We start from the raw sequence: 23,153 nt of genomic DNA, 5'->3' as shown, positions 1-23,153 counted from the left end.
GACTACTGTGTGGTGTTGATTAAAAAAATAAAATATGAAATAAGTAATAGCTGTATCATTCAAATGTTTTTCTCCAATTCAGTTGCTGTGGAACCTGGTAATCAACTTCTGAGTCCTGAAAGGAAGAATACTTCAAAACCTTTAAGTGAGGGGGAAATTGACTCAAATGTACAGAGTAAGTAAACAGTGAATTTCCCTTCTGCCCTATGCTTTCATTGAAGAAATATTTTTAGGTACCCTTTCCATTTCTATTATTTTTAACAATGAAAGTTCATCTGAGACCTTATTTAAATTTTAGTAATTGTCTATAAAATATAGATTGCCATATTTTGACAGGTATAGTTTGATTTTTTTTTTGCTAGTTACACATTAATACACAATTTTCTTTTGGAGGGGATTCTGTTAGCTGTGCAGCGTGCTACAGACTGAGCTTTTTAAAGCGTGGGATTTTAAATTTTTAAAATTTCATTGTATGTGTCCTTATTGTGGTTTTGTCCTTTTTAATTAACATACTCTTTTATTAAGAATTTTTTGTGTTTCTGTCTTTAACATTATTTGTCTTTTGAGTAGATTCATAAAATCAAATTTCTTTCTCTCCCAACAAAGAAACAAAATACATTATTGCAGCATGTGACATGATAGCTGAGATGGTGGAATGTCTACAGACTGTCTTGTCACTGGGGCACAAAAGAAACAGCAGCATCCCTGCATTTCTCACTCCTGTCCTCAAGAACATCATCATCAGTTTAGCAAGGCTGCCTCTAGTGAACAGCTACACCAGAGTACCTCCTTTGGTATGTTTATTATGCTTTGCGTTCAGGACTATAAAAGTTATTGAAAATTTTGAAAATGAATCATAGTGTTGCATTTTAAGTTCTTCAACAGTAGGACTTCAACCTTAAGCTGGTTTAATCAGTCAGTTTTTCATTTTGAACACTGACTAACATCATGTGCAAGGCCATTTCTCTGTCTTTCAGTACTCTGTTTTTGAGGGGATGTCGAAACACAAGAATTTTTTTGTTGAAACTTCTTTGCCCCCTCTTTGGTGTATCAGTATGCTTCTTCAGGCATCAATAGTATGTGTACTGTCCTCCTTGAATTCAGTTTCAGCATCAGTTCTGCACAATCTCTGAACTGAAATATGTGACAGGAACTTACTTGCTTCTATATCTAAACTTGGACCATAAAACTGGATAATTAATTTACAGTGGGAAGTATGATGGAAAAAACCCTAAAATAAGAAATATGGTGTACATTGTGTGTAAGTTTTGTTAGATGTTCCATCTTCCATTGAGTATTTTTCTATTTGGAGAACTCCATTTATTTACTGATGTTTTGTTGCCTTTGAATGGTGCCTATATATTTATATTTGTATTTGTATTTGTATTTGTATTTGTAATTATATTTATATTTGTATTTGTATTTATATTATTTATATTTATATTTATATTTATCTGTAAACTTTCATTATATTTCTTTAGGTGTGGAAATTAGGCTGGTCACCAAAGCCTTCAGGTGACTTCGGCACAGTTTTTCCTGAAATCCCAGTAGAATTTCTACAAGAAAAGGAAATCTTTAAGGAGTTCATCTATCGCATTAATACACTTGGTATGTAGAAAATTAAATGAATACTCTTGGCTCTTACTGGGCATTTACCTGTGTTTTGAAATTACTGAATAACTGTGTCTAAACCTGTTTGCTTTCTTTTGTTGCTTGTGTGGAAGGCAGATAATATTTCAGAGCAGGTTAGTAATTGTGCTGCAGTAATTCTTACATTTTGTTCAATGAAGAGAATAAGTTATAGAAATAAAGCCAAAAGTTATTCCAGCTCATGGAGATTTCAGTGTGCTTGTGCAGAATGGCCACTTGGTTTTCTGCAGCATACACTTGACAGCATGTTTGGGAATATTTTTCTTCCCCCCACTTTTTTCTATTAATGCATAGTATAAAATCCTCTGATAAGATAGCTCTGTAACCTGCCTTCAGCTCAGATATCAGATATTTGGGTTGGACTAGAAGATCTTGAAAGAATCCTTCCAACCTTAACCATTCTATGAGTGTATTTAGCAGAGCTTCCAGTTCTCTCCACCCTCTTGGATCTGAAAGAGAGAAGCTGCAGTGTTGTTCTCTGCCATTCCCATCCACATCTAGTAGATCACAGAATAAGCTGAATTGTAAGGGACCCACAAGGATCATTGTCCCAGTTCCTGGCCCTGCACAGCACCATCTCCAGAAGTCACACCATGGCCCTGAGAGTATTGTCCAAACACTTACTAAAATCTGTCGGGCTTGGTGCTGTGACTGTTTCCCTGGGGAGCCTGTTCCATTATAAAAAACGCCAAAATGAATAGGAAATTGTATGAAACTAGATCTGTGGAAACAATGTACCTTTTTTTAATGCTGTTTCTTGTTTAGCTTTGTGTTGAGACATCAATGGCTATCTCTGAGTGTTTCCATAGGATGGATCAGCCGTACTCAGTTTGAAGAGACTTGGGCTACTTTGCTTGGTGTGCTTGTAACTCAGCCCATTGTAATGGACCAAGAGGAGAGCCAGCAAGAGGTAATGTCATTCATTGTACTTTTTAAATGAAATTTTGCTTAAACCAATAAAAGTGTTCCTGTTAATAAAACTGTAAAGCAGAAAAGAAGTGACTAACATTAAGGAATTTTTTCTATTTTGTATTTATTTTTTCTCATACCCTGGTGAGTTCAGACACATCCATCTTCTGGCTTAAAGCCTCTGCAAGCTTGCAAATAGTGAGGAAAAAAATTAATGAAGCTGTTTCAGCTCTTTATTAGTACATCACTCAACACAATTTCTTTGTTTTTTTTTTTGGTAAGATGCTTAACTAGAAATTAATTGACCTGAAGATGCATGTTCATGTATCCTGCTCCCACTTATAGACTGTATATTAGATATCTGGGCTTTTAGCTTAGATAGATGTTCAAAATTTAGTGGAGAGCATTTGGGGATCTGAGCTGAAGATGTTTATAGCAGAATTTGTGTCCAATTTATATACCAAAATGTGTGTATTTATATACCAATTCCTATACCAAATATTTCTGTCCAAAGAAATAAGAATAGCAATAAAACTGGGCCTGGGGCTGAGAGAGCTGAAGGTGTTTAGTTTCAGGAAGAGGAGGCTTAGGGGATCCTCATCACTCTCCAGAACTACCTGAAAGAATGGTGTAGCCAGGTGGGGATTCATCTTGTCTGCCATCTCTCAAGTGACCTCCTTAAATTGCTCCAGAGGAGGTTCAGATTGGATATTAGGAAAAGAATTTTCACTGAAAGAGGGGGTAGGCATTGGAATAAGTTTCTCAGGGAGGTGGTAGAGTCACTAGTGTTCAGAAGGGGTCTGGATGTGATTATGATGGTGCTGCATTAATGGTTATACTGGGTGGTCTCTGAAGGTCTCTATCAACCTTGATGATTCTGTGAAAACTCAAAATGAGTGAACTTGGCTATCATGAAAGAGATTTTCCCTCTTCAGCTGTCTTAACCTGCTAGAAAACTGATTTTACTAGATTCTAGTTCTTTGACCTGAAAGGTTATTTTCCTAGGCTTCTTCATGGTCCTGATGGTAGGTGCAGAGCCTAAAGTAGTTTAAAGAATTGAGAGTGCAAACTGTGGGTCCTGAGTAGCAGACAAAGGACTTTGCTTCCTTTGCTTCCCTTGCTTCCTAGGTGTCAGATTTCAAAAAGGAATAGCGAATCATCACTCCTCTTTCCTGGGCTAGCATTTTCTGTTAGTTACACAGACTTGGACAACTTGGATTGACTGTTTTCTGCTTAGTGGCACGCTGGGTTAGACTTAGGGCAATCTAGCTATTGGTTGTTCCTTATTTGTCATGTAGAGAGTACTTGTGGAGCAAGAATATTATCGCTCCCTTGCTTTCCAAGCAGACCAGTATGTTCAAAATTGCAAATATTTTAGGTGCTGTCGTAAATTTCAGTATGTTAATATTTTCTGAAAGAAAAATAAATTTTTTTGAAAATTGAACATTAGTTACCATCTTACATCTTCTGAAAAGAATCAAATGCTTTTGTGATCTGATGCTCTGTTTCAACAACTAATGGGTAGCTGCAAAGAAAGAAGCTAAACACTTTTTAAAAAGTTCCAAAATGGACATCTTGAAGTTTTAATGCTGTTGGGACAAGAAAGGATGCATGCAGAGTGACTGATGAGAAGGATGTTACTGCTGCAGTCAGTGCCTTGTGTGCATTATGTCACATAGACTTCTGGATGGAAAGAAGAGTAGATGTCAGTCTTATTAATGATAATTTAGTGAAACCTGACAAACTGATATTCAGAGCTTTGGGGATTTTTTTTTTTTTTTTAACAATTCAAATTACAGTGAGTTCATTTTACAGGAAGATACAGAGAGGACCCAAATCAATGTTCTTGCAGTACAAGCCATAACCTCCCTGGTGCTGAGTGCAATGACCATACCTGTTGCAGGCAATCCAGCAGTTAGCTGTTTGGAGCAGCAGCCCCGCAACAAAGCTGTAAAAGCTCTGGACACAAGGTATTTGTTTTCACTTGTTTTCAAATGCATAAGACTTGTGGTTAATACATAATGACAGTTGCTTAGTCTAATTGTAGCAAAAATACATGTAGATTGTGTTTTCTAAATAAGAGTATGTATGGATGGCTCTATTTACATAGATGTTGCATTGTGAACCTGCTGACTTAAAAGATTATCTGAAAAAGATAACAACTTAAAATCTAGCAAACAGTGTGCAGAACATATTTTTCAACAGTTTTATTTCCCTGATACTGAAAATAGGCATAGACACAACATTGCAGATGTGCAAGCCAGACTTGCAGAAAACTGTTAAAGGAAAAATCTGCTGAAATTGATTTCTCTTGGGCTTTTAGGTTTGGGAGGAAGCTAAGTGTTATCAGGGGAATTGTTGAACAGGAAATTCAGGCAATGGTGTCTAAGAGAGATAATATTGCTACTCATCACTTATACCAAGCTTGGGATCCTGTTCCATCACTTTCTCCTGCTACTACAGGTAAGTAAGTGACTCTTTGTGGGGAGAAGGGGAGAGTGACTTCCTTTTGCATTTAAAAGATAGAAAAGGTACTCTCAGAAAAATTGGAAATCCAGTTTGCAGGAAATTAAGCCATTTTCACATGTGCTTTGTAACACAGTTTTAAAAATTTCATCTTCTGTTTTGTTACAGGTGCTCTTATCAGCCATGAAAAACTCTTACTGCAGATCAATACTGAACGAGAAATAGGAGATATGGATTATAAACTGGGACAGGTTTGTTAAAAGCTCAAAAACTTAATTTTTATTACATTTCTTCCAGTTCTGAAAAATTAGTTAAGAAGTCTTGCTTGGCATCAGGTAGAAACTAAAAGCTCTGAGTGATGCAGGGTTGGTCATAACTGGGTGTCTCCTCAGTCAGAAGACTGTGTCTTGCCTGTCATTTAAATGGAAAATATATTTGGCTTCTAAGATTTTTCTAGGATGACTATTGGGATGTTAAGTGCACTTCTTTGCTATTTTTCTCTTTTGTGTGTATTGCAAGGTCTCTATACACTCCATATGGTTAGGAAATAATATCACTCCCTTGAGAGAAGAAGAGTGGGGTGAGGATGAAGAAGATGAGAACGATGTACCTGCTCCTTCCTCACCACCAACCTCTCCTGTCAACACCAGGTATCCTACTTTTTCTGTCTCTTTTGATTCATAGGTAAGGTTTTATTTCTTAATGTTGAGTTCAGTAAGCTGGGTTTATAAATTGGATGTTGGTAAATAACTGTATTATTTCAAATCATACATTTAGCAAGGCTTAAGAATATCTCTTTTAACACTTGTTTATTGTTCCATGCAGGAAACACCGGGCTGGTGTAGATATCCATTCTTGTTCTCAGTTCTTGCTTGAACTTTACAGTCAGTGGATATTGCCATCCAACCCCAGCAAGAGAACACCAGTCATTTTGATCAGTGAAGTGGTGCGATCAGTAAGTCTGAATTATTATTCAGAGTTGTAAATGAGGATGTTGCCAAGTGTTCAGAGCTAATCAGAATTTATAAAGCATCTTTTAACATATAGAACACACAGAATTTTCTTGACAGTGCTATTCTGTGGGTACTACAGAAACATAACTTGTGCAACTACAGCATTATATGATTTAAGCTATATAAGTGTCTGGATTGCAAATTCTGCTGCTATATTGCAAATGTTTTATTGTTACTTAATGTCAGTTGATATTTTACTTGACTGCTTGCTAAAGCAAGATTTTCTTATCCTATCCCTTTGTAAGAAAATGAAGATGGAACAACAATGTATTTGAGAATTAAGTTGATTATTAAGTGTAGAAGCAAAACCAAAGGTGTGGAATGTGTCTTGATGGCCGTTATTCACTATCATTCTTATGACTTAAAATGAAACTACCCTTGCAAGAGAAGTATGTGTTGTGTGTTTTGGGATGGTTTAGAACATTGTAAATAGCAGTGTTTATTCATGTCCCAGAGTTATTTACTATAGTGGCTTTGATTTTGTAAATCTTTTGGTGAAAAGGACCTCTTGGAGGTCATTACTATCAAAGATGAATGGTGGAATTAGTTCTGGTCAACAATAGTTAATAGTTATTTCAGACCCTTGAATAAATGTTCACACATTTAATAGATAATTGAGGAATCTTTTGCACAATTATAACAGAAGGAAGAGTCAGTTTTTTGACTGTCGGCTAATGGGATTTTTTCATATTCAATTTTAATTTCCATGCAGCTTCTGGCAGTGTCAGACTTATTTACAGAAAGGAATCAGTTTGAGATGATGTACACAACACTGACAGAGTTGCGAAAGGTGCATCCATCAGAAGATGAGATTCTTGTACAGTATTTGATACCAGCTACTTGTAAAGCTGCTGCTGTTCTTGGAATGGTAAGAAATTCTCAGAAAGTTACTGCAAATTCATGAGTGTTTAGGTTAACTTGGCTTCTGCTGCAAAACCTGGTGTACTAGGTAAAAGTGTATCTCTAAGAATATCCTTTAGCTGATCTGAATGGCTGTAAGAATAAGGATATGTATTCTGGGCCTTCACAGTTCACAAACATTATCTCCAATTGCCATGCATTTAAACAGAAGTGTTGTTTGATTTTTTTTTTTTTTTTTTTTTTTAAGACGCAATAAAAGCACATAATTTCATGTGCTTTTTGGTTTGTCTTATTCAGTTCAGTGTTGCCTTTGGCCTGGACTCCTCATTTGTTACCTTTCAGGTCAGAAATGAGGACTTGTGGAATAACTGTTGCTAGATTTATATTACTGGTGAATGTCAGTAATCTCATGGGAGGCTGGGACAGTGCATGTGATGAATATATAGCCCCAGATAGTCAGGTACCCCTTTTCTTTCCCTCACTCTTCCCTCTACTGCATCATTCTGTCTTGAAATGTGTAGACCAGTAGTACTTTCCAGTGTACATTTCAGAGTGGAGTTATTTTGGAAAAAATATTTACAAATCATTTTGGAAGGAGCTAGCACTTCTAGAAGCTCTGAGATTAATATAAAGCTCTATGGGTAGTAGTAATAAAATAAATATTGAAAAGATTTTAGGTTGGGGCTTTCAGTAGCTATTGCAGCAGCAACTGTGCAAGGGAAGGATGGGAAGGTGATGCCAAACAGAAATAGTTTTAGAGATCAGCTTATTCTGACTAGGCTGTAATTTCCTACTCAGTGAGCTAATAACACGTTCTCACAAGCAAACAGCTGAATATAACAGCTTGGTGGGACTTAAAAAACAAGAAGTTGATTTCCGTCAAGAGTTGCTTGTTGTTTTGTGCTCAGTTGTATAGAAAATCTGCTTGAAAAGAGCAACTAGAGAGCAGATACTGTCCTAAACTGGCCTGTATCTTAGATACTTCATGAGTAAAGGGACAAGGTAGATCAAATAATTTCTACTAATTACTTAGATAGTAAGGAAAAGACTTTCAAAAACTAAAATTCAGAATGGATTTTGCATGTTTCAATAAGTTGTGGTGTTTGATAACAGAGAGGGAAGTATCTGATATGAGCTTGACCTGTGAATACTGAACAGAAAATTGTGGAATCATTTAGGTTGGAAAAGACCCTTAAAATCATTGAGTCCAACTGTTGACCTAACTAAACCATTTCCCTAAAGATGGAGCCTAAGGAGGCCCAGGGGGGTCCCTATGACCGTCTACAGCTTCTTAAAGATTATAGCAAAGTAAAGGTCAGTCTCTTCTGTCAGGTGACAGGACAAGAGGAAATGGCTTCAGGTTGTGCCAGAGGAGGTTTGGGCTGGCTGTTAGGAAGAATTTCTTCCTAATGGAAGGGTGGTTAAGCATTGGAACAGGCTGCCCAGGGAAGTGATAGAGTCACCATCCCTGGAGGTGCTCAAGAAATGACTGGACATGATACTCAGTGCTGTGGTTTAGTTGACATGGTGGTGCTTGGTGGAAGGCTGGAGTCCAGACTTGGAGTCTTCCAAGTATTTCTGAATGACAGGACTTGCCAGTATTTAAACCAGGGTTGACTTCTAATGAATACTCTTGTTGGATGTATTAGGATAAAGCTGTGGCTGAACCAGTAAGTCGACTGCTGGAATCAACCCTAAGAAGCACCCATATGCCAAGTCGGATTGGAGCTCTGCATGGAATTCTTTATATCCTTGAGTGTGACTTGCTCGACGAGACAGCAAAGCAGCTCATTCCAATTATCAGCGAGTATCTGCTCTCCAATCTGAGAGGAGTAGCACAGTAAGATTCTTCTCTCTTTCCCCCTGGCTCCAAACTGCTGTGTGTTTATGTGTGAACAAAAGGGCTCTCTGTTGTTGGCGGTTGCCAGTACATTTTAGAGCAGGATGTTGTATCAAGCAGGTTTTGGCATTTTCATTGAAAATATCATCCAATTTTAGGTTTAATTTACAGAGTGAAATGATATTTGAGGGTGAGAAAACTTTTTGATGCTACAGGCTTTTTCTGTCTTTGGTAAACCGTCTTACTTAAACCTTATTTTTCTGTCATTTTCATGATAATGTTCACTTACGGCATCTCAGCAATACTTTCTGTGATTTTAAAAAGGGCTTACATTTCATGTTCAAAAATACTTTGTATTTCTAGAAATTGTTTATAGTGTCTCTGTTTGTGTTCTAAACAACTTTGGTGTGACCACTGGTGTTTTTGCTCATTTGCAGTTGTGTGAATATCCATAACCAAGAGCACATTTTGGTAATGTGTGCAGCTGCTTTCTATTTGATTGAGAATTACCCACTTGATGTAGGGCCTGAGTTCTCTGCAGGAATTATACAGGTATGTTGTGATGTCTCCAGCCAGGGGTGGTTGTGTAACCTGAGATCACCACATAGCTGTCTTTAACACTGAACTTGAGTGCAACTGTAGGTATGCTCTTGGGTTTAGTTTCATCATTTTTTGTTAATACCTGATGCAATTCTGTACTGTGTGGTGCTAGAAGATAACCTAAATACACCTCAAAACCAAGTAGTAGGCTTTTTTGCTTTATTTCAGATGTGTGGAGTCATGGTGTCTGGAAGTGATGAATCAACACCATCCATTATTTATCACTGTGTCCTGAGAGGATTGGAGAGACTGCTCCTTTCAGAGCAGCTTTCCAGGCTGGACAGTGAGTCTCTGGTTAAACTGAGTGTTGACAGGGTGAATGTGCAGAGCCCCCACCGAGCAATGGCAGCCCTGGGATTAATGCTGACTTGCATGTACACAGGTATTTTTGATACTTCTGATTTGCTGGGAGACTGGCTTACTAACAATGCTAATTTTCTTAATTTATTTTTGTTACCAAAAGTAAAAGAAGTGTATTTTAACATCCACAGTGAACTTGTAACAAATTATTTTGGTTTAGGAAAGGAAAAGATCAGCCCCAGCCGTATCCCAGATGCAAATCCTGGTGCTCCTGACAGTGAATCTGTGATTGTCGCCATGGAACGAGTATCTGTCCTTTTTGATAGGTAAGAGGACAAAATGTGTAAATGGGGCTCTGGGAGGGAAATGATTGTGTTTGTCACTGTGTGGTCACTTCTCTGTTTGACAGTTCTTACAGTTAATTAATGATGTTTCTTTACTTACTATTGCATAAAAGTTATGCTCTTGGTATGTATACACAGTAACACTGGTGGAATTGCTGAAGGCAGCACAAATGTGCAGGAATGTAAATGAAAACCAGACAAGTCCTAGCTGATACTATGTGTTGCACAAACCATAATACTTCATAAATGTATTTCCAGCTCCCTTCAGGTCAAACTCTTAAGCGCTTTTCAGGATGTCTTCTACATAATCAAAGATGTAAGTCTAGTTTACAGGAAATAATCTTTCAAACCACCCTAAGAGTTTAAAACCTTTTCCCCCCCTTCCCCCCTCACAAGAGTTGCTCTTTCTGAGGCTGTTAAGTAATTGCAGTGGAAGGATACAGTAAACTTCTGTACTCACATGGAACTCATTAATGGGAACATTTCAAAACCACTATTTTGATCTGACAATCTCAAGCTGTCTTAAGTGAGTATAGCATGTTAGATTTTGTGTAGTAGTTTGTGGGTAATGGTTTACATTTTTTAAAGTGTTCAGTGGTTTTTCCATAAAACTGGAGGAGGGTTTCACTTCTGCACTTGGTGAGAACAGAACTAGAGCAGTGCTTGAGTGTTTTTGAATATATCACTCTGAAGAGCTGGCAAAACAAATGTGACTACTACCAGCAAAAAATAACTTTTGCAGGGAAGAATCACATGATGGTAACTTGATCTTGATGCATCAACAGATGCAGCCTTTACTAGAAAGACTTTCCAATTAGTGTTATTTAAACAAAATTGTAGGTTGGAATGTATTTTCCTTACTTTACACAGCAATGCAACTTACTTTTCTTGTTTGAAAAGCTGGTCATTTTGATATTGAATAAAAAAATGTCAAGATGTTGTGAATGAAAACTAGTGTTCTGCTTATAAATGGTCTTTTCTCTGATAGCTAGGAGGAGTGATCTACCTGTCCTTTTTTGTTCTTGCTTAGTTTTTTTCAGCATTCCTGCTGGTAAGTCTCATCTCTGATGCAATTCCAGACCTTCAATAAATGTGACTATTTAAAAAACAGAAGGGGAGAGTGTGGGGTAAGGACACGCCTGTAACAGCTTCTGGCAGCTTTGAGAGACCTCTTTAGGTAGTCTGTTATTAAGATTGTATGAAGATTCAGATTCATCAGTGCTGAGAACTTGCCTACTCGATGAAAGTAAAACGTTCTTTCCATTGCCAATTAAATTGGAAAAGAACAAGATTTGTATTGAAATTCAATCATAAAATATTGAATTTTTTATTATTTTCAGGATCAGGAAGGGATTTCCTTTTGAAGCTCGAGTAGTGGCTCGGATTCTTCCACAGTTCCTTGATGATTTCTTCCCCCCACAAGATGTAATGAACAAAGTCATTGGAGAATTTCTGTCCAATCAGCAACCATACCCACAGTTCATGGCAACAGTAGTTTATAAGGTAGTATGGATACATTTATTTCTTTAAATGTTTCAGAAGATTTCTAAAATAATTGAAGCTCTGCTGAAGGGCCATATACCACTTTTGTTAATTAGATCTAACAAACCAGTCCCAGTGATTGAGCTGTCCTGCTTTGGCTTCCAGGCAGTATTGAGGGCTAGAATTGCCATGTCACCTAGAGGCCAAAGCTCACAGCAGGACAGTTCAGTCACTGATAATGAGAAAATAAAGAGAAAATTAGTGGTTGTGATCCTGGTGCTCAGATTCTAGATCTGAGTGAGCCATCACTTTGTGAACCCAACAGGCAAGCCCTTGTGCCTCAGCTGAACTTCTTGGCTTGTGCATCACTGGAGAGAGCATGTCCATGTGCACATGTGATCTGTAAAAAACAGAGACACCACACAACTTGTATGTTTCTGTAAGATTACTTCAGTTTGGTTCATTTGTCATGAGTTCAGTTCACTAATTCACTAGATTCAGAGTTGTCTCCAGGAATCCAGTTTGTGACCCTCAGAGCTTTGTAGCCACAGAGACCCTTTACAAGAGAAACAACTTTTTCCCATATCCATCCACCATGTCTTTATTCTGTGTACAATATTTTGCAGGTGTTCCAGACACTGCATAGCACTGGACAATCCTCGATGGTCCGTGACTGGGTGATGCTCTCTCTCTCTAATTTCACACAAAGGACACCTGTGGCAATGGCAATGTGGAGTCTTTCCTGTTTTTTTGTCAGTGCTTCCACCAGTCAATGGATTTCAGCAATGTATCCTAAAAAGATTGAATGTGTTCCATTTCTGGGTAATTATAGTGTAAAGCCTTGAAGAATAAGTGCACAAGTGTAAGACACAAAAAAGACAGTTTTACTGCAGATAGTAATGGTGTATATTGCTTTGTGCTGTTGGTGCCTTGGGTTTGTGGAAAAAAAAGAGAACATCTAAACAGATTATAAGAACAAAGTTATCTAAAACTACTGCTTTAAGACCTTCCTTTTGACTGTGCAAGATGATTGAGAAAGTCCGTACTTTGAAGGACTTTTAAAAAAAGCCTCACCAAGATAGTATTGCTGTGACCTTTAAAAGCTTTGCTCTGTATTCCTTTTGCAAGATAAAATATATTGAAAGAAGCCAACAAACTCAAAATCAAGGGAATTATCCTCTGCATACAAACTGTATTTTGCAGTTATCCCCCTGGCTGTGTACTGTAGTAACAGTGAGCTTGGCAGTAGAATTGGCAAAATAAATTGGAACTGACAAAAGATATATCTAGATATAGGTGTATATATAAATATAGACAGATAGACAGATATGGTATTAGTGCTGGGTTTATTTAAAAAACAAACAAACCCCTGAAACAAGCAGAACAATAACTGGTGCATTTTGTCTCCAGACAAAAAAGTGGCCATTTGTCATGTTTGAAATGTCCTAATGACTCTCAATCACAGCAGTGCTCTTTGGCTCTCAGCAGTTGCTGATTGCATTGTTTGCTCCAATGGATAAAGAAAACTATTGCTAGCTTGAAATTAATTTCTGAGGATAAGAAATTCTTTGATGTTAATGAAGAAATAGGACTCATGTAGTAGCAGTTAATTGCCAAATGACAGTATTTTGCACTTGAATGTCGTTGGTGAACATAAGAATAAACTGTTTTAATGGAGTGTTTGAACTGCTAAACCAAAAGAGGAGCAATGTCTGTCATTTTATGACCTTAACTTCTATTTCAGTCTTCCTCATATTATCAGCAGAATGGGAAAATCAGAGCAAGTGGATGTTAACATCTTCTGTTTGGTGGCCATAGACTTCTACCGACACCAGATCGATGAAGAATTGGATCGGAGAGCCTTCCAGTCGGTGTTTGAGGTGGTAGCCTCTCCAGGAACCCCATACCATCGCCTACTGACTTGTTTGCAAAATGTCCACAAGGTCACAGCATGTTGAACATCCTGATGTGTAGTGGAACTGCATGACTAGTGTTGGAATATGGATTATGAAGAATGCAAGATCAAGAAAATCCCTGGGGTTGCATTTGTGATAAATACGGACCTATCAGTTTTCCTTCCAGCATAGACAAGTGCTCTGCAGCACTGGAAATCACCTGAGAAGTCAAGTGTAGTTGTTGTTGACACCAAGCACCTCTAAGTGGAATGAAGTATGTCAGTGTTTTTCAAGTGATGTTGGGGAGCACACATCCTAGCTGTAAAATATGAGCTAGTACGACATTCAGGGTAGCTGGTGTTCCTCTTCTTCCCAATATGCAGCTGAAGCCACTGTGGTACAGCTAGTCAGACACTGACAGACTTATTGCAACCTGCAGTCATTAGCCAACTTCATAGTTCTATGTACCTGTATATACTGTTGTGCAGTACAGAATAGAATTTGTTTCCTAATGTCTCTCCCAAACAAGGAAAAGAGAAAATGGCTTTTATGATTTTACACTTCCAGCATGTGATTTCTCTCTCTGGACTTTCTGATATCCAGTGGTGTATGTGTTGGTGATACCAGAGATATAGTGCACATACGTAACCACACATTTTTCTTTTTTCTTCTCAGGATTTCAAATTTGAGTACAGTATATCAGTGAAAGAAATTTTAACTTAAATATTTCTATATTATGTACAGTATGTAAAATTGTAAGATGTGTGGTGCATGAGCTGTGCTGTAATTGGAGATGAACAAAAGCCATGCTACTGAATGTCTTGACATCTGTATTGTCCTCATTTTTTTTCCTCGTGCTTGAATTCATGTTTCTTTTGGAAATCCATCTTAATGTACAGATTACATCTTGTTTTGCATCTCACTTTTTCTTAAAGTGCTTTAAAACTGGAATATGTTGATTAATTTGTCTTGAGAAACTGTACTAAGGAGGCATTCTTGTGATCCACTTTACTGTAGCTTCTTTTAAATTCCTTTATTTTGAGACATGATGGTAAAAAAAGAGGACTAGTCACTCTGGATCAGGATTTAGATACTTAAGAAACTGCTCTTATTTGCTGCACAGCATTTTGGGAGACAAAATGGTGCAAGTTCCCCAGTAGTCAACAACCATTTTACCTTTCCTAACTGAGACCATGGAGTCATCTGGACCACTCTCATGAAAACAAATATATGGTAGCAGTAAAGAATCAGAAGGCTGCTGTGGTCTACATTGGGACTGGCTAAAGTGTTAGATTACACAACCTCTTTTATTACCTGTTGTATCCATAATGCTTTAGACACAAACACAAATATCCATGAATTTCAGGACACTACACAGGGCCAGATTAACTTTTACTCACCACCCAGGGAATGCCGTTGATTCCGAAGCTTTACATGAGGAAATCTAGCACAGCATTTGTCTTTAGTTGTATTTAAGTCTTTCATTATAGAGAAATGATACCTTGGTTCTCAGTCAGATCCTGTGTTTAACCTCACTTCATTTTCTTATCACGCCTTTTGGTGACACTTGGAAAAATGAGATAGTGTTGTCAGGAGGAGCATGTACTGTATGTATTTCTGTATATAATGTATATGTTGAAATTATACACATGTGACAACATTTAATGTATACAGATGTGTATATTTGTATTTATTAAACCCATGTATTTAAACTAATTCCAATCTAGACCAAAAATTGTTGCTTCTGCCCGTAAATTGATTACAAAGGAATTGTCCACTGGTGTCGTTTCCTTTTAGAAACTGGTAGAGGAAATTGATAGTATGGGCAGTAGAAACAACTGTAGATGTTGCAGTATTTAGCTCTCTACAGGTCTTATTACCTAGAGCAATTATTTCTGTCCTTAGATGGGTTACTCTTCCTTGGGCCACAGCACTGTGGTGATTTTTAAAAGAAACTGAACAGGATTTCAGAAAAAAGGTTTAATAGAATAGATACTATTTGAAAGTTTTTGAGTTCTATTGGAAATTATCTTAATTCTGATAAAAGTCTAATTCCAGGCAGTGAGATATAATGCCCTGTGTTTGCATAAGGGGTAGTATAGATCACTCTTCCCTTTTGTAATCACCAATAATCGTTTTGTACTGTAAACCCACACACCAGTCAGTTTTTGTATGATATATAGTTTAAGTGAAGATATTTTTGTAAGCTATTTTCCAGAATTTAAAATAGATTTTAATATATTTTTTAAGCATATCAGGTTAGTCAAATTCTCATCATCTAACAGTATATGTTGTGGTATGAAACTGTTAAATTCTTCATAACTTTAAGCTCCTCATGATTAACACAAGACCAGCTGGTTACTTTACCTTGGGATCACAGGAGCTAGACCCTTTGTGAAACTTTCCAAACCAGCTTGGGACTTGCTATAGAATCTTTCAAGCCAGTGAAGAAATACATTGAATTAAGCAGTCAACACAGCTGGGTGAAAAACATTAGATGTGACAGATTCCCATTCCAAATGCCTCTTGCCAGCCTTAGAGCAAATATTTGCATTACCTGTTTCAAGACAAGCTCTAGAACTGATCCACCCAGTTCTAACTTCACACAGATTCACTGGTAGTAATAACTTCATCTGTTTTAACCTCTCTTTGAGATTTGTTGTAGTGTATATACCTCCTGTAATGTGTCCTAAGTGTCTAAAGAAGGGCACCTCCTCTTAGGAAATTCTCTGTGACCTGAAGGAGTTGTAGCTTAAGGGTCTTCCTAGTGAGAGAGCACACTGCAGTAGTGCTTCAGTTCAGTCATTTCACTGCAGCACACTTTCCTGCCTTCTTCCTAGACATTCTTTCCACACCCTCATTTCTTTTGGAATGAAATCATACTCAAAATCACTCCTGTCTGCTTTTAGTGACATGAGCCATGAGGTGTGCCATAGGGGCAGTAACAGTAGAACAGTGGCCATTAAGGGATTCTGATGTTGGATTTAAAGGAAATACAAATACTGCTTATCTTTTGAGATTGATTCTATGCAAGATTTTATTTCACAGGGTGTTTTTAACTTGCTGTAAACAGAAAGCTAATTCTGAAAATCAGGCTGTTCATTTTTTTCATTGAGATCAGGGTAGAAATGTGTTTGGTCTTAAGATGTACATTTGGTGTCCTGGCTTAACAAAGCAGATACCATCTTTAATGTGCTTTGCAGTGAAAGGGGCTTCTTTGCAGCCTTACAAGATGAGAGGTATGGCATGACTGGGAGCATATTGAGACAGATTAATATTTAAAACTTCAGTTACAATTCAGTTGTCAAAGAAACTACATTACTGAATCTATAATGTGGCCCTCCCCTAAGAACACTGTATGCCAGCCAACTTGTTATAAATAGCTTTTGGACCAGCTACTCACTGGCCCATTAAATAAAGTTTGCTTTGTGTTTCATTTCAGCATGCCCCCTCCCTTGCACTGAGTGAGGAGTTGTAACTGACAACTTATTGTAAACCAGTTCTTATTTGCAGGATTCTAAGTATTTTCTTTAGTATTTATGTTGTTTTCCAGTTGCAATTGAATGTGAGTTTATTTAAATCTTCTCTGCAGTGCATACTCAGATGTCAATTCTTGCCTAGAGCATCTAGTAAATGACTGTGTGTTACTTTTGCTTTGGTAGGAATGCCTTCTTAGCACCAAGACATTGCTTGTTTTTTAACCACCAGCAGCATTCCGAAAGCACTGAGTAATGAGTGAAAAGATTTAGGTTAAATGAAGGGGGAAACAAGTGGAACCTTTTGGGTTAAAAGTAATTTGTTGGTATTTAGTAGATTTGCCTTAAAAGCATTCTGTCTTGCCATTCTCCTTTTTCAATGGCTGTTAACCATATAGCAGATAAGGAGGTTATGTCAAAAACACTGCAAAGACAGCTCTCCAGGAGCAGCAGACCTGGTTTGTCTTAATATTTTGTGGAGCTGTCAGGGCTGAGCATTTATGCTTCCATAATAAAAGAAATTTTAGGGTGTAATGAGCAATAAATAATAGCAATAAGCAGTTTAATTAAATTCAATCATTCAGGATCTTACCCAGTGGTTGAAAGGGATGGGACGAGACGGGGAACGGGAACTAATTGAGTACATTCGTTGCATAAATCAGATTTTTCCATGTACAATCCCAACTGAACCTTCTACTAAAGGTAGAAATCAATTGAGTGACAATGGTAGGTGCTTTGCTCTTTTAAAACAGTTTTGGTTATAAGGACACAATTGATGAAAGTTAAAATAGGGCACATACTTTGCTAGTTTTTAAGAAATTTGAGTATTTTAAAGTGAAAACAAGCTGCTGTAAAAACTAGAGTAAGCAATGTAGCAAGATTTTGGGAAAATTAATTATGTTAATTTAACCTAATACAGAGATTTTGGGTGAACTCTTTGTGCATGCTACCTAAGTATCCATTTAAAAATCTTGAGAATCCCACAGTCATACCCAGGGAGCTTCTAATGTATATCAAGTTTTTAGCTGCATTCAGGTAACTGGGTATAAATGCTGCAGAGCATTTGTGAAGCATGTGCTGCTTTTGTCATGTGCATTTTGTGTGAGCTTATCATTCCCATCAGTCCATGTATACACACCATCAAGTTGGATAAACTTGACAAGGATAAGGTAACGCACCCTGTGGTGGGGTATAGTTTGAGGGCAATGATGAGCAAAAGCTTGGAGCCCCAACTTGAAAATCAATTGTACTCAAGGGAAAAGGAAAGCATATAATTTTAGATGTATGTTTAAGAAAAATGCTGAAAATACTGCACATTGAAACTAAAAGAGAAAATAAAATGCAACTATTACTGTAAGCGATTTTTCTCTGGTTATTTAAAAAAAAAAGAGCTTGATGCATTTTTACTAGAGTTTTTCCCCAGTATATTTTCTTTTCAGCAGCTATCAAATACTAAGTATTATTAAGATATGCAAGAATATTTGAACTCTCTGTAAATGTAGCTATGCTGCACAATCACTATATTGTTTGCAATTAACCAAGAACTCTCACAGTTGAGCTTTTAATTGTATCTAATAGTCGTGCTTGCCAAAACTTCTCTGGGATTCTAGATGAGATCAGAAAAGGCAAAATTTAACTGTACAGCTGTATTTGTGAATGAGAGTGTATTTATCTGCAGCAGTCCTGGGGAGGGATAATGTTACACAGGAGAAGAAATGGTTTAACTTGCTGAAGCTTGGTTTCCCAGCTGTTGGGCTTGCATCTTAAAAGAAATTTCTGGGTGGTCCTGCTGCTGAACACTAGAGAATCTCTTGCAGTACTCAACAGCTCAGAGACATCTTGTTTTGATTAACTTTGCAGCACTTGGCTGTTCCCTGGAAACTCTGGCATAAAGTTGGAAGTAGTAGCTTAATGTAGAAAGCACGTGCTGGTCTTGTCCTTAGTCAAAGTAACTTTTTTACATCTTGTTTTTCCTTGTCGGTGTTGGTGTGACTGATCCGCCGCTGTGTCACCTTTAGTGTAGCTGTGGAGCTGAGGGACAGAACTGGGCTGTGGTAAGTGCCTTTGTCTGCAGAGCTGGAGAGTTGGAGTAATAAAGTCTTCATCTTTTTGTCACTCAGAGAAGAAAAACCATTTAATTTCTGGAAATATTACCCCTAAAGATGAATTGCCAGACAGAGGGAGATTAAGCATTGCACTTAGTTAGACTAGAACTTTTGGATTTACTAGAACTTTTTCGCTTTCCCCACTGCCTTTCCTCTCCTGTATAGGTATTGTGCTTTTTTTCCTACTTTTTGGGCAGTGCAGCTGTAAAGAGTATTGCAGCCATCATTTGGGAACTGGCAGGGCTCCAACCCAGTTACAAAACAAAAAGCTTTAATTGCCTGTAGAATTCAACATAATTATACCATAAGTTTTGCATAACTGTTTGAAGAGATGAAAAGATTTGTAACTTGTAGGTTTCTTAAAAAGTTGGAAGTAGGAACATGAAAAAGTTCCTACAGTTTATATAGAATGTTATCTTCAGAGTGAGCCAAACCTTCTGCTCTTCTATTGCAGCCGTAATTCTGCCTTAATTTTGTTTCTGATCTTTCCCATGGTGTACACATCCAAGTACGGCAGAGCAGTCCCTTACCCCAGGTGCTGTTTTCGTATCCTTCAAGTTGCAAAAGTCGTGGGTAGATTTTGATCAAGTGCAACCTGATTGTTTTACCTCATTATTTACATTTTAGAGTTCTTTCAGCCAGGCTGCAGTGTTTGGGCTCCAAGCAAAATGCATCCCTGAGGGCTGGGTTTGACCATGCACTAGATGCCCACAGAGCTGTGAGCCAGATTAAGTCAGACCATTTAAATACAAGGTTTTTGCTAATCTAGCTCATCTTGAATTACATGCACTGTAAAACTTCAAGTCAATGTTGAAATAACTCCAAATTAGAATCTTAGTCTTTTCTACCCCTTTCTTCCCCTGAGGAAGAGGCACTAAGTGTGTTTTCATCCATGTCTTGTTAAATGGCTCTAGGATTGAAGCATCTGTCTTGTCCAATGGAAAGGCAAGTGTAAAGATTGCTAACTTAACTTTTCTTGGTGTGTCTTATTAATGTTGATATTTCAAATACCATCTTTGGCATTTGATTTAACATCTATGAAAATAGCACAATTCATTGTTTAACTTTTATTTCAGGCAAGTTTGGGCAGATACTCTTTTAATTACACTTTGTTCATAGTAATTTTTCTTTGCTGCCTTAACTGCTTCAAACTAGCACTGTTTTAAATGAACACTGAATGCTGCAGATCTGGGAGGTATTTTTAAGTGCTTTTGAGGCTTCTGATCCTTCCATGTCTTGGTAATGTGGCTTAAGCTCATTCCTTTTCCTCCTGTCTTCTTTCCTCTGCCTTGGCTGCCTGAGTAAATATTTCACCTGTTGAATGTTTTACCATAAAAGTTGTATGTCATCAATAGATTGGTACATGACTAAGTAACAGAGGATAAGACTGAGTGATCCAAAGTACCTGGAGTTTATCTGGGAGTCCTGAAGAACTGAATCTTTAGAAGGGGACAAATCTGCAACGTTTTTGCTACCTAATATAGCAATCTAAGAATGTTATTCAGATGTTTATCTTCATCAGTACCAAAATCAAATGCTTTCACAAATGATGTTTCAATCTGTACTTTTGCTGCTTTACTGCTTTTGTGGTTGTCTTGGGGATGGTTCTATCTGTATTCACTGAAGCAGCATATTTATATACTGCAGATACTTTAATGTGAGCTTGTGGATAATACCTGTTCCCATTGCAGTGTGATCTGATAATATTTAAAAAAAAAGTGAGAAATGTGATCTGGCAACTGGGAAATTTGCAGGCAGCACTAGCAGTAGTAGTGAAAGGACCTGCTGCTTCAGAAAACATTATCTGGGACCAAGTCACATTATCAGTGATAAAGAGAGACTTGTATTATGCTGACAGGTTAATTTTCCAGCTCTCCCACTGGCCTACTGAGGGGTTTGAGAGTGTCCCTGCGTGGGAAAGATACAGCAAACCTGGTCTGATTCGAGTTGAGTTGTCTCAGATGACAGGATTAAGCAAACTATGTTTCTTAGATCCATAAAAATCCCAACTGCATTTTATACCTTTGGAAATGATTATGAATCCAGGGGTGATGATGGAGTGTTGTAACAAGTCCTGTTCTCGTGTTACACTTGAAAAGATTGCTGCACCATGTGTACTGGTGGAAGTATGAGTTCATTGCAGTGAGACTTAAGAGTGCCCAAAGTTTTTGTTGATGGGTTAAATATCGTCAAAGTGGTTATTAATTATTAACTTAGTGAGGTCTGGCTCTCCTTTGTCTGTGCTGCTTTTGTTCTCAGTTTGACTTCATTAACTCTAGATGAAATATAAATGCCAGTCCCAAACTAACAATGATTAAACTGTATTATTCTATGTAGCTTAATTACATGAAAAAAAATCAGGACAGGAGATGAAATTTATTATTTCATGTGTACTCAGTCATGTTTTATTGGCTATAAAATCTCATATAGACAGGATAACTTTAGAAGCTGAATAGCATAAACAAGAATTTAGCCCTAAATTATGTATTTTGAAGAGATTTTCAAAGCCTGTTGTGAGATGGGCATTCATTCAAAAGAAAGTAATTAAAAGTTGACATTTTAGCAGGGCCCAAAAAGGGGTAGTGGTGAGGGTTGCCTGACATATTTTTTTCCCTTGTGCTTTTCTGCTTTAAAGCTCCAGGATGTGATGCAGGAAGGAAGGATAGGGTTTGTGCAGCAGCCTGGTGTGTACTATATGTGAGTAAAGGACCTTTTTTTGTCTGCTGAGGGCCAGTTATGGACAGGAAAAGGTATACCTGTTTGTAAAAAAAAAAAAATTATTCCCATCCACAAGCTGGATGGTTCATTGCTGCCTGTTGCAGGTTGTTACTTTTTCTCTGTGCAAAAATATGTGCAGATATATGACATATCACCTGGATATGTCATGTATAATATATCACTATCCAGGCAGTTTGTGGACCTTGAAGAGGTCTCCTTGGAGACCAAACAGCTGTGGTGCACCCAAGGACAGAGAAGCATTTATGACACTTTTAAGGACACTGCAGGACAGAGCCAGGATGAATCTTCCTAGGAAAGGGAGGTGATTGCAAGATACAGCCCAGGGACCAAGGAACGGCAGGAAACAGCATCTTCTCATTCTTCACCTTCAATGGCTATGACCACTTCACCATATTATGCCTGAAAATGTTGAGGGTTCCTGTTATTAAAGGTGTGAGAGCATTTTTTTAGGCTGCTCCAGCTTTTGTGTTTAGTTTTCTCTTGCACTATGGGTGCTTATAGATCAGCAAGGAAAAAAAATCATTTTCAGTAAGCTGTGATAGTAAGTTGGAGGAAGGTTGCAGAACTTGAAACTGCTTCTTAGTAGTGCTCTTTATCCTTAGACTTACACCTTGAGCATTCCTTTAAATTTGATTATGAAAAGAATAAATACTTTATTTTTTTCTTTGAACTACAATTTTCCCTGTAAATTACTATTCTAGAGTCAGCCAGAACTGTCTTTCTTCTTTTTTTACAGGCGCCTTTCATCCACTTGAGGAAAGCAAATATGCTTTTTTTTCCCTCTCCTGAAAATCAAAAATACTAAAAGTTTTTCTTCTTCTTGTAGTTACAGTTGCATCTCCTCATATTGCTGCATTTTTCTCTAGTAAGAGTCTGATGTTTTGAATTTTCACAGGTAATATTCTTGCCTTATTTGGTTTCTTGATCACATTCCAGAAAGTTATTTCTTTAAAAGATGTTACTTTTAAGTTACACAGTTTTGGTGTACCAAGGTTACATTAAGGCCACATTAAGGCTTATCAGACACTGGTTTCCCAGAGAAGTGATGCTTGTTTCCAGTCCTCAGGAACCTTCCCTGATGGCCACAGCCTGTCTGACATCAGCCAGATTCCTCAGCCCCATGGGTGCATCCCATATCATCCTGTATGTATATCCCATCTTGTCCAAACGTTCCCCAGTTTCATTCTCTTCCATTGAGGATGAGCATTTGGCTCCAGACCTTCCCGTGGATGGAACTGGGATTCCTGGAATCCTCCACCAAATTTGCTGCTACTGGACATGAGCTTTAATTTTCCTTTCAACAACATGCTTTTATTATGCTTTTGGTAGTTAACAAGAATGCTGAGCCCAGGCTTTTCTCCCAGCAGCCCAGCAGAGAGCAGGCACAGCCCCCAGAGCAGCCCCCACTCCCTGTCCTGCTGCTCCCCAGCACCTCCCATCCCGGGACAGCTCTGGGGCTGCAGCCAGCTCCTT

General features: G+C 37.8%; 1 protein-coding gene across 2 annotated transcripts in view; it reads left to right on the top strand.

The window, feature by feature from the left end:
* Positions 1-18,193, top strand: part of HTT (huntingtin) — a 79,609-nt gene extending 61,416 nt beyond the window's left edge. For both annotated transcript variants that reach the window (XM_056489565.1, XM_056489563.1), the window contains exons 50-66: positions 83-175; positions 607-794; positions 1,482-1,608; positions 2,460-2,560; positions 4,375-4,529; positions 4,883-5,022; positions 5,194-5,276; positions 5,545-5,675; positions 5,851-5,980; positions 6,751-6,906; positions 8,549-8,739; positions 9,177-9,291; positions 9,508-9,721; positions 9,860-9,965; positions 11,324-11,486; positions 12,092-12,252; positions 13,210-18,193. In XM_056489565.1, coding sequence (XP_056345540.1) covers positions 83-175; positions 607-794; positions 1,482-1,608; positions 2,460-2,560; positions 4,375-4,529; positions 4,883-5,022; positions 5,194-5,276; positions 5,545-5,675; positions 5,851-5,980; positions 6,751-6,906; positions 8,549-8,739; positions 9,177-9,291; positions 9,508-9,721; positions 9,860-9,965; positions 11,324-11,486; positions 12,092-12,252; positions 13,210-13,423 — 2,468 coding nt within the window. In that variant the 3' untranslated portion in view covers positions 13,424-18,193. The remainder of the gene's footprint in view (positions 1-82; positions 176-606; positions 795-1,481; positions 1,609-2,459; positions 2,561-4,374; positions 4,530-4,882; positions 5,023-5,193; positions 5,277-5,544; positions 5,676-5,850; positions 5,981-6,750; positions 6,907-8,548; positions 8,740-9,176; positions 9,292-9,507; positions 9,722-9,859; positions 9,966-11,323; positions 11,487-12,091; positions 12,253-13,209) is intronic.
* The last annotated feature ends 4,960 nt before the right edge of the window (positions 18,194-23,153 follow it).

This window comes from Oenanthe melanoleuca, chromosome 4 (genome assembly GCF_029582105.1).
Source record: "Oenanthe melanoleuca isolate GR-GAL-2019-014 chromosome 4, OMel1.0, whole genome shotgun sequence".
NCBI lineage: Eukaryota > Metazoa > Chordata > Aves > Passeriformes > Muscicapidae > Oenanthe > Oenanthe melanoleuca.
Note: the sequence above shows the minus strand (reverse complement) of the source record. Positions and strands in the feature narration are given on the sequence as shown.